This window comes from Gnatocerus cornutus, chromosome 9 (assembly GCF_029298725.1).
Source record: "Gnatocerus cornutus isolate USDA-ARS CGAHR chromosome 9, icGnaCorn1.1, whole genome shotgun sequence".
NCBI lineage: Eukaryota > Metazoa > Arthropoda > Insecta > Coleoptera > Tenebrionidae > Gnatocerus > Gnatocerus cornutus.
The window spans coordinates 4092827-4104654 of NC_142241.1; the positions used below are offsets into that span (position 1 = coordinate 4092827).

The following is an 11828-nucleotide window of genomic DNA, read 5'->3' on the forward strand; positions in this document are numbered from 1 at the left end:
AAAATTTTTACGCTTCGCGCTTATCGTTTTCTATTCACTTGCTTTATAGTCGCTATGTGAAAACCCATTCTTGTTAATTTATTTATTAACCATTGTTTCTTCACCCACATCACATCTGGAGCGTTGATGCAATTTGATAGAACGCCATAAACTTTACACTATTACATACATCCCATAAATAGCAGTGTTCCCTCAGGGTCACGTTCGGTTCCCCATTCTTTAACGTTATAATCACGCGATGATGGCAACATGACTTTTTGATTGAGACGAAATTCCCACATGGAATGCAGTCCGATTACCTTCTCGGCCTTGGTGGCAACCTTCACCCTGAGTCGATCCGATCAAATAAGGGTTGATGGCACATAACGCACGCTCCTTGTCTTGGACGCGACGTTCTTTTCCAGTCTGGACGTAATTTATCGCATTTTTGCAGACGTTAATGCACGGTCTCGACGGCGACGATTTATCTGCGTGTGTAGCCAGACGGAGTAAAAGAATTTTTCCGAAATTATTGGTACGGTTGGAAATGACGAGGCGTAATACGGTTGGATGATTTAGCAGAGCAACGTACCGAAAATGGGTCGGACGATTTGTTATGGCAGATATTCGCCCTACCTCTACTTTCCAGGAGATAAGAATCTATTATGCTTAATTAATTCATTAATGGAGATAATCACTTACCGGAAACTTGTGCTCGACTGGCGTTTCCTGTGCTCTGTGGAATGTTTCCTGCAAAAAAATTCAAAGTTAGAATCTTGGAAACGTCGAGTTTTTCGCTAGACCAAGCGCGGTCTAGATGATCAAATCTGGAAATATTCGCGGCCTATTTACAACAATGTGGTTGGTTATCTGAGAAACGCGCTTGCAGATCTGGCCCAGATGCCCAATTTGGCAAAAACTCCAAGGGAAAGTTAGTGACATCATCCAGCACACGTCGATGTTAATTTACACCACGAATCTCACCTCTTCTAATCTCGTTGCGGAGATGATTTATGAAAAATTTAAACACCTCGTCATAACGTTTCAACCGTTACCGCTCCTTAACAAAGACTGATTTATAGCCATCACACACTCCATGTACTCGCCGTTACAATACCTATAAATAATAAGAGCTTGGAAATATGAAGTAGTATAAATGGTAAAAATGCCGGCTGTCACTTATCACCGATCAGGAAGCCACTTTGATACTCTCGGAACAGTAGAGACAAGGATAAAGTTGTGATTTATCGGATCGATTCAGGTTCCAGATTTCGACAGACACACGTTTATTAAACTTTTAGATCACGTAGTGGCCTACTACTCGTTGCAAAAGCTTACCGCCACCGCTGCAATGCAGCAGATACTCCGCAAACAGAAGCTGTCGGCGTTTTATGAAAACGTTTATTATTTATTGCGGCTGTAAAGAGAATGTCGCCGCTGTATGACACGGCATGAGGCAACACAACCACTGACCTTTCACTAGCGAATCCCTGTCAAAAGGGTTCCAAAAATGACGAAACACGACCATTGTTTGACAATATCGTCTCATCTTGGGTGCAAATGGATGTGTGGGACCATTGCGATTTACCTTCACCGACAAGAACACTACTGACGAAATCTGCGGGGTCAATACTGTTGTATAATAATAGGTGTTTATTGATTTTAGTTGGCTGCGTTTCAAGACACGTTCCTACGCGATGTGACATTCTTCCATCACTGCATAACAGTGGTAGATAAATGAATTGACAGCGGAAGAGTAATGATACGTCTCTTAACAGAATCATAGAGAGGCGGAACTTATGACGCTGAAAAAGGACCAAAATAATCAAATTGAACGACAAGCGATGCCTGCATCCCGTGGTTGCGTCAAGTTGAATTTTTTGACAAACCAATCTTGGCGTTTGAAGAAATGATTCAAAAGTCTACGCCGTCTGACATGTCTGCCTGTAAAAATCGCTATGAACAAATCATTTGTTTTCGACGAGCTAATTTAATTAGAGCTAGATTGGTGGCACCTGCGAGTCTAAAACGACGCAAAACCAGGCGGAAATATTTGTAACAACAAAACGACCACAATTGAGTCACAACAAAGCGAATAAAGAGATGACCAAGTGTGAGTAATACGTTACGCATGGGTCAATAATCGTAAAAACAGTATCTCACGATAATAAGTGAATAAAAATACCACTCAGAGTTCCATTTTTCACTCGGCTAATAAAAACGAGACACAGTAACCCAGTTGGCGACCCCTCAATTTTTTTCGATCGTCAAAATTGGCATTAATCCACTCGAATTAGTCGCATCCATCTCTGGATTCCACTTAGTTCGTGTTTATCAAGTTACAAGAATGTTTGTTTATGCGTTCAGTGTATAAACGCGGTATTTATTTATAAAAAGATTTCTTAGGATGCTTGAGCATGTTTGATGCCATCTTATATAAATAGTGTAAATTAATGTTTGCTTAACATTAACCGAGCTAATTATTTATTTACACATGACTAACGTCCCGCCGTGACTAAGGAATTTGCGAAAAAAAAATTAGCACAATTTTTGACGAACTTGACACATTTCGGATTGGTCCACGAGATGTAAATCAGGTTGTCTTGGCGGCAATTACGAGAAAATTTCCTCGACGTCCGCGCTTGACTTAATAAATTATATTTTCAAAGCCGACACCTGACACTCCACCGTTCGCTATTAATTACAGACTCCCGTGGTAATAAATATGGGCGCGTTAAAAGGGGCGCTCGAACCAAATCGAAGTAGGTCTAACGGAAAGGCAAATAAATTAATGCGTTGTATTTGCATGTTGTTAACTTTCTAAGGCCGATTAATGGTGGATTCGTACGATTTTTAGAGGGAAAATCGGGAGAGCGAAAGCGTAGGGTTTCGAGGAAAGTGGCGGTTTTTACTACGAATTTCTATTTGATTTATGGTAAAATCGCAATGGAAAGTCTTCACGAGTGGACGTAATTCAATGTTCGCGTGGCAGTTGGTTCAAGTAGGTAAATAAACAATTGTGTGGCAGGAGGACGTCGGATGCGAACGGCATGTGTAATGATACATGGGACCCGATTAACATATTTAAATGGTTTATAAAGAATCACTTAGCATACTGCATTTATTATAATGAGAGAAATCCGAGCGGGCATCCGGACGCGCACTGCTCATAAATCAAGCGCGCTCGGCACGAAAATCGATTGGGTTTCCTTTCATGCAGGTTATTGTAGGTATGATTACCACCGAAAATTAATCTGAACTTGCTCACTTGTGCTATGCAGAAGACGACGTCACTATGCCGTCTAAAATGCCGTTATGCCGTCTGAATTAAAAAAAGGATTTAACGAGTGTTGGCGACTGCCATCCGACAACTTTCATGGCTGTCTTTAAAAGTTTCAGTGGTCAAGTAATAAACGTCCGTTACGACTCAAAAATTGGTGCTCTTTTCCGCCTTTCTCTGGACTTTTTCGTTTCGCGAAAATTCTTCCACTACTTTCGTTTTGGCATCAAAGCTTCAACAGATCATGCAGCACCTTACACGTCCACAGCTACTACATTTTCCCAAGTCGAATAACCAAACATGTGTGTTTAGATAACTACAAATTGAGGAAGCGACAGCTTACGTTAAACCGTCGGCCGACTTTATTACAAACAACTAAAAATCCAAGTTTCATGTCTTCCCGTACGTCAGTCGGAAAGCGCCCGTGACGTAATCGTGACGTTTTCGCGACAATGGAGAGTCTTCCAGTGATTACTTCTCGTTGATCATTAATCAACTTTCTTCCTGCTGCAGCATAATGCGGACAAAGCAAGCGGATTATTAATGATGACCATTGAGGAAATGGTTGTTAATCAGAAGAGGTAAACTTTGATCGCGTTTTTCTACCTGAATGATAAATTGATGGGCTATGCGGGTCATTGTGGTGATTAGCGAAGACGTGTTCGAGTCGGTACCTCCATAAATTATGCAAATTCTTGATGGTTGCGATAAGTCGGAGTCATTAGTGGTTAATAATAACGCGTATCATCGATAAATCCGCTGGGTGTGTGGTAATTTATGGCGATTTTCAGCCGATTTAAATATAATGGTCGTCCCATGTACGATTCGACTTGAGCTTCTTGTTGAAAATACCGGACCATTCAAGTCAATACGTTGTCGGCATTTAAAACAAAACCTAACAGTACACCAGATTCGAGTGGAAAAAACGTCGCAAGTGGTACGATTGTGACCAGAACAGTTATATGCATTTGCATGTTAATTCCAGACGTCAATATATTCCAAGGTTCTCTGATGGTTTATATATAGACACCATTATCAATACCTGTTTGCCAACTTGTCCGCGAACAAATTGCCACACCAATAATAATTATAGACGTTCCATCTATGGAATAGGACGCTCATTCGTATCCAGACGACTGACGCAACGCTCCAGACATAAACACGTTCTTTTCCACAAAACCACCGTGTCGCTCATTTCCAATTACGCACCCGTAAACTTTCATGTGTTTCGCTTCAAAATAAGTCTCAATATCTCAATAAATAAGAAATTACGTTACGACACTGGCTCCGATCCAGCTAATTTGATTTATTAATACTTGGCCAAATTACCGCAATAAAACGACTCTTTCGTTCAGTTTGCTCAAAAACGAACCAAAAAAAAACAGGAGAAGCGTGTTTTTGCCCACGCCGACACGCGAAAACATCATAATCGCGCCGACAATCGCCAAAATAAAAAAGAATTAACCTACATGGCACCGAGATGAGGTTTGCGCCCACGATTTTTGGCAACCGGAGGCTCTAGACTGGTGCATAGATGATGATTTGATGAAAAATCTAGATAATTCTCGAGGTGAGCTCCTAGACCAGCCTACGTGGTGGATTCACTCCAAGAATTTCAGAAATATGCACACAATGGTGCCATTTCCTCTAAAAAAGTGGCCATCATGAAGAAAAATGGTCGTGGGAAGCTGCGAAAAGCATTGCCGTCTGAAAAACTTGGACTTGAATTTAACGGTAAACTTCCCGAATTGTGTAGAAAACGACAGGATTATTGCCTTCTAAAAAATGTGGTGAAAAGAAAGCGCAAATTTTTGTTTAATTAAAGAATCTAGTTTTTCTAATAAATTTTTGCGCACTTTAAGACACGGCTTTCACTGCTATGGAAAATGAAACAAAATACCTGTCATCGAATTGTCCATATTCGGAATTCCTGACTTTCACGATTTTTACGTGAATCTTGAAAAAAACCCGATGAAATTCGTTCGCGCCGCGACAATAGACTTTCTAATTAATTTTCTGGCCCATTATTCTTCCGGTTGGATAAGAAATTCGCAACGACGGAAAATTGAGCAGCTCCCAAGAATGAATCATCGTCCGAACACATGTTTTATTAAACGAGCGCTATAAAACACATCAAAAGACAACAAAAATCGGCTGTAATTTTTACGGCTTATTAATAACGTGTTGTTTACCGAGTCAGAAGCTGTTTCCAATTAAACCAGTCCTGATTTATGCCACCAACGATGTGCTCATTAGAACAACGTACTACTTCTAACACTTGTGTGAGATTTCAGCCGTTTTTGCAGCGATCTATTGACGGACTCGATTACTAATTACGTTCCGTTGGATGGGTTCTGATTCAATTAGCAGATGGGAGCTTGAACGATGTCCCGAGGGTTATATAATCTGGATTGCATCAGACGAAAATCCAAGTGCAACGATCCATTACCACCTGACTACTCGACGTGAACGGGTTTGTGCAATTTAATTGGAATCGGAGGGGTTAATTGAATTTTCCGATCGGGAGGCGCTTTCCTCGGCAGTTTGTTTGAAAGGATTGAGAAACGGCCGTGTTGAAACATTTTTTTATCGTTGTGTTTGGACGATCTTGAACGTGTGCAGACGCAAACATGCCATAGACCCATTTCGAAAATAAGTCGGATAAACCGAAGAAAAGTGTGGATTTTGGTGGTTGCGCAATGGCCAGACCAGACGGACAATTACTCATAAACATTAGTCACGGCTTTTTCTGTTTTGGGCGAATCGTAAATAGGATTATTTTTAAACCGATTTCCCAAGCACATAAAAAATCTTTAATAACAATAATTACCATTTACTTTTGACAATTTAATGGGACGAATCAAATAACGAATCAGCTTTCTATTAGATAGCTTGACCGGGCTCTGATGTCATTGCCAACACGAGATCACGATTTGACGGAATCTACGAGAATGGTAATTTTGGGTAAAGGAAGAGCGCCAGGATTTCATACCAAAAACGAAAAGTGAAAGTGGTGGTCAAAACAACAACTGTTTTTTCTAAGCCAGGTGACTAATAAAAAATTCTGTTTTCTCCCGCAGGTGCGATCAAGTGTCTCTTGCGCAAAGGGATAAAGTTTCAAAGGTTTACAAACAGTTGTCCACTTTCACGTTCGATACAAGTAGAAATTAAGTGGAAAGCTAGAGACATGATCGGGTGACACGACAAAACCCAAATTCTGACTTCTGACCGGTGTAAAATTAGAACTTCCGCGCCGGTCCAAAATCAACATGAGCTCCCGTTGTTTTAGAACAAACCATCACCTGTCACGTAGATTTTTCTATCGTTCTTAATTGAGCAATAAACATAAATAATTATCAACATTAATAACGCGGTCGACGATTGACGTTGATGAATCGCGTTACCATCTAAAAATAACCACTCACCAGAGATTCCCTCCACTTTACCACTCACAAAACAATGCACAAAACAGAAAAATCGGTAATTTCGACGGACGACTCGGAAAGAAATCGTCTTGCACGATCATCGACGCGCACTGCTGCTGGAAAACAGTAGAACCAGCACGGCACACTTGGATCCCCTCTCCGATGCGTACACTTGGTCGTGGAGCGCGGTTTTCGAGCGGGCCTTCGACCAAATCGCACAGAGAGGGCTTTATCTCTCTTGATTGCTCCATTAGAGAGGCAATATGGAAATGGACATAATTGAATCAATTAATAGATGCCAACGGATTTAATGAATACGTGTCGGAGTAAATTGAGCCATATTTCATCGTTGAGTGCTTTCTGATAGCTGTCGAAGGGTGAAGATGGCTCTTCAAGGAGAAAACAATGAAGATATGCATCAAGGTCACGGTGAAAGAAGACACTGCTTCCGAAACTATCGCGATGGAAAAATGAAGATGTATGATAATTGAAGACGATGAGTATCAAGGACGTTCACTGCAAATTTAACACCTATACAATGTCAACTGAGAGGCGGAGATGCAAATGAGGATCCGAATATGAACGGCTTTGGACCATGTTTATATAAACAACACGAATTAGGCACCAAAATCGATGCCAAAAAAAAAACAAATAACTAAATCAGTTTTCAATATCTATGTAGTTCCTTTCTCTTGTGGTACTTAACCAACCCATTTAGCCGTTAAAATGAACAGTTAAAAGTTATAACTACAAATTACTATTACGGGCACTAAACAGCGTTATTTCTATTCAAATAATCATTATCTGTCAACAAAAATTCAAAATTAAATTTGCTATTTAAAATATCGGCACTAATTAAAATTAAGTGTTTGCAGACTATTACTAATGCTAACCATGAATTGCTAATGATAATATTCAGACCATATTATGTATGCTTTGTGGACTTCATTCTACTTTTAGGCTAATTGAAAATGGGATTTTCAGGTTAATAAGAATGAACGAATCGCACGTGCAATCTGGATTTAAATTCAAATCTCCGTATCCTCTGATCATAAATCTAATTTAATTCAATCTACCTGTGTATCTCATTTTTTTGGCTAATTTATTAGTCTCGACCTGTTTAAACTTACCAGTAACAAAAATCTGAGTAATGTCAACAAAAGTCATTAAATCCTCTAACGCGAGAGAAAGCTGTCGTAATAAATTACCTGCACTTAACGATGTCTTCAAAAACTTAATTTGTAGAAATTATAATTTTTGCTAACTTTTTGGTTGGTAGTGATCTCACAGTCTCTCTCATACTCGTTCTCCGATTCAAGTTCAATGTGAACAACCGATTAGCCATCGCCGTGAAACTTTGCCCCAACCAGTCCAAATATGTACACCAACTCAAGCAAATATTTTCTCTTTGGCCAAAAATGTTTAGCGATGATAAAATAACGACAGGGCGCTCAGAGTAGTGAAAGTATTACAATTAATGACATAAAAAGTAAAGTGAGCTTTTCTGGGTCACTATTTACATATTATCCGATAACGTAATTCAGTTCGACGACGGAGAAGGTTTTAATTAAAAAAAACTTTATTGGATGCATCGATCACGGGGTCTTATCAAAGGAAAAAATCCAAGTTTCCTGTGGTGTATAATGCATGCTGATGGGATCGACCGGTTTCGACAATATTTCATGTATTAGATCATGAAAATGTGATGATAAGGGCGAGCCCACGGGCCTGTTATCTAAACAATTGAGAGAAAGTCGAGCAAAAATCGACTCTCTACACGCTCATTAATAAGAAATTAATTGATCAACGATGATCCAAGGCTATAATTTTAGACAATCTACTTACAAGCGATGTGTGGTTAATAATGTCGTAAAATTCACAGGTCGCATGTATCGGCAGTAAAAATTTTACGAGTACGATTAAATGAATGTTGTTTGAAAATGGTCAAAGTGGCGTATTTACCAGATAAAGATGGGCGTCCATACCTTGACATATTTGGAAGGGTTTTCAAAGGAGTTCATCATAGACTAATGCATCACGACAAACAGAAAACTTTTGATTATCTTATCGAGGATTGATACCGAAAAATAACAGTATGTGTCAATATGAATAAATAAAGTAATCTACGATAAAAAAATTGGGGAATACAATGTGGAGAGATTGAGGAATTTTGGTAGCTAATCTGTTGCCTCCTCTGTTTGGCGGCTTCTACGCACTCATAAGCTCAAGAATCGAGTAAAACTGACATTACTTTATGATTTGTTTGTTTAGACTAAAATTGTTGCAATAGTTATTACCGGGAATTTGTACGAAGGCGGGGAAAATCAAACTCCGTGCCAGCATCTTTCAAAATTGCCGTTTTATTGTTTTGGAAAGCACTGCACAACAAAAATCTTCCTGCAATTGGACAAATGCAGGAAATCACAAATGTGGGCAATGTTCTCTTAATTGAATTAGCTCAAAGGTGACTGAAAGTCTCGCTATCGCGTTACAAAAACTGTGGGTTTATAATCTCCCCCTTCATAATATAATCACCAGCTATCGGGTTTCCTCACGGCACGTGGTCGTTTTCCGGCAAAATGCCCGTGAAATGCCGCGGCAAATACCAAGCATCGACCTTTCCATCTTGACTTCTTGTGCTTCCATTATCGATCGTAATTATCAGCATGTATGTGTTCTCTTCCGCGTCCGCGAATCTAAGCACAAGCTCGAAATAACTCTTGATAATTGACATGTTGGAACTGGTCCAGCCTTGACAAAGCACTCATACATTTCCGAAAAACCACTGCAACTCGCAGACGTTTCTTGGCAGGTATTCACCTAAATAGACAGACGATTGAGCGGTTCCGTGAACCATCCGCGTAAACAAAGTGACAGCGATGGGTGTTCTGGGAAAAAACGCAAGATTTGCCTCCATTAAATTTCAATTGGCATCAGATCCGGCGTGTGAGGGTCGAGGTGACAATAATCACCCAAATCGGGCGAAACAATAGACGATTAACTTTTTGGTCGTGGGTTGGAAACTGGCACTGTCCACTTATCTCTAGGATTACCCGCGTCTTCTATCTCAATGTTTTCGTACATCACGACCTTGCTAATAATGAAATTCCCCTCTAGATTCAGCACGAATTGCGTTTGAAATGAAACTTATTAAAATTTTTGTCGCCTCACATCATAACACCGATTCTTAGATGATAGATGACTGATGATTGAGAGGTGTGTTCAATTCACACGTTTTTCTGCGTCATTCGCAATGCAACGTTAAGGTCAATCTTTATCCGAGGATTGAAATCTTAAATTGCATATCAAATGGAGGCCTTTTCGATCTATCGGAGATTAATTAATCGCGATTAGGACTGGGCGCTTTAAGGCCAACACTTTTCCGCATGGTAGCTTTAAGCTTATCATAATCATCAGTTATTAACGTCTCAGGAAAACCTCCAATTAGGTATCAAAGATAAGAATTCGAGGATGTTTTTTAAGTATGCGGAAATTTCACAGTTCAAAGTTCTCTGACTTTGATGATTAATTTATAGACGGCGTCTCTATTTTTAGAAACGAGTATAATATGCCAAGTTTGCGTATTTTTTGTCTTTTAGATACATATTATGAATAATGCCTTAGGTAACGTAAAACTATGTGTTTTGCAAATAATTGTTTATAAACACTACGGCACTACACGGTTAGTTTATGGATTTACTATCAATCACTTGATTTATTACCTTTGGGTTGAATGTTATAAATCACGCTTCGAAATAACTTCTAAGCGAATTTATATACAATTTAATTTAAACTATATTTTATGCTGTGCTTAAATGATTACATTTCAATTAAACCATTATTATAACTTGTATAAATATTTAGAGTGGTAGCCGCACAATTATAAAATTTGAACACATTTTCGATTATGAGATTAAAGGAATTTTCGAGTTTCAAGCCGTGTTTTTAATTAGAAATTTGAGAAGGCAACAATCTTAATTTCTAGTATTTAAATATTCCCCATGTCCAAACTACGTAACAATCCAAAAAGAAGCAAAGAAACGGAATGTGGCCCCACGCCAAATATTTCGACGGAAGCGTGAAAATGCCACAAAATAAAGCACGACAAGAAGAGATGAAAGAACGCAAATTGAAATGTCAGTAACAATAGAATTACTCAACAATTAAGGAGTGAAAAAGACGTACAAAGCAACAATAGAATAAGTGCTATTTTAGAATGTTTATTTTTCCATCGGCAAAGAAAAATCTGCCGTTCGCGTGTCCGTTACTTTCATATCAAACTGTTTTAAAATTTGTCAAGAGATAGCCGATGAGTCATTTTGCACTTTCTCCCGAAGCCGAAAGTCATTGATGGTTTCGTGCAAACATGCAAAGTGATCAAGCGATAAAAACCAAAGTAAAATTTCAGGTCTTTTCATTACGGTAATTAAGAGTAGCTAAAGATGGCAGGCAGAGCGGTGATAGTGATGTTAGGATGATGGTCAGTAGGTGGCGCCGCTCTCCATTCGCCAAATCCACAGCACGTGTGATAAAAGCGTGATATGTAATTAAATTTCATGTCGGTCAACACACTTTTCCTATATTCGTTATTTATTTTCTCGGGAAGATCGTAAATTATGTTCGACGATTTCTTTGTTTACGAATCTTGCATTTAATAAGAAGGCAAAATAAATCATTGATGTGATAACGTCCGACCCACGATTGACGATAAGCGGCCGAATTTAACGGTAAAATTCAATACAATCCGTGACTTGGGCCCAATGCAAATGAAGGCACAATGGGTGAAAGCATAGTTCGGATTTACATCACAGATCGCGACCTTCTTTATGTCGAACTTTCCAAAACAATCAAATTTTTTGGGGGATAGACGGTGGAGACAACGGTTTTAGGGATTATAAATATTTAGATTTAGAATTTTTTGTTTTACGACCAGTACTCCAATTCTACATTCTCACGCCAGTGTACGCTCATCCCAGCCCAGACATAAAAGGGTGAATTAATTCCACATACTGACAGGGGTTGCATAATGGGGCCACCCGACCACTCGTTCCCACCCCTAGAGAATCACATTAAGTTATCACAATCCCAGAAATAATCATGCTAGTCCTGTCAGCGACTTTTATTGTGTCGAACAATTCTCGAAC

At 39.3% G+C, this 11828-nt stretch overlaps 1 protein-coding gene across 5 annotated transcripts in view; it reads right to left on the bottom strand.

The window, feature by feature from the left end:
• RhoGAP19D (Rho GTPase activating protein at 19D) overlaps window positions 1-11828 on the bottom strand; it is a 48791-nt gene that overhangs the window by 16283 nt on the left and 20680 nt on the right. For all 5 annotated transcript variants that reach the window (XM_088044632.1, XM_088044633.1, XM_088044629.1 and 2 more), the window contains exon 3: window positions 682-729. In XM_088044632.1, the coding sequence (XP_087900758.1) occupies window positions 682-729 (48 nt within the window). The remainder of the gene's footprint in view (window positions 1-681; window positions 730-11828) is intronic.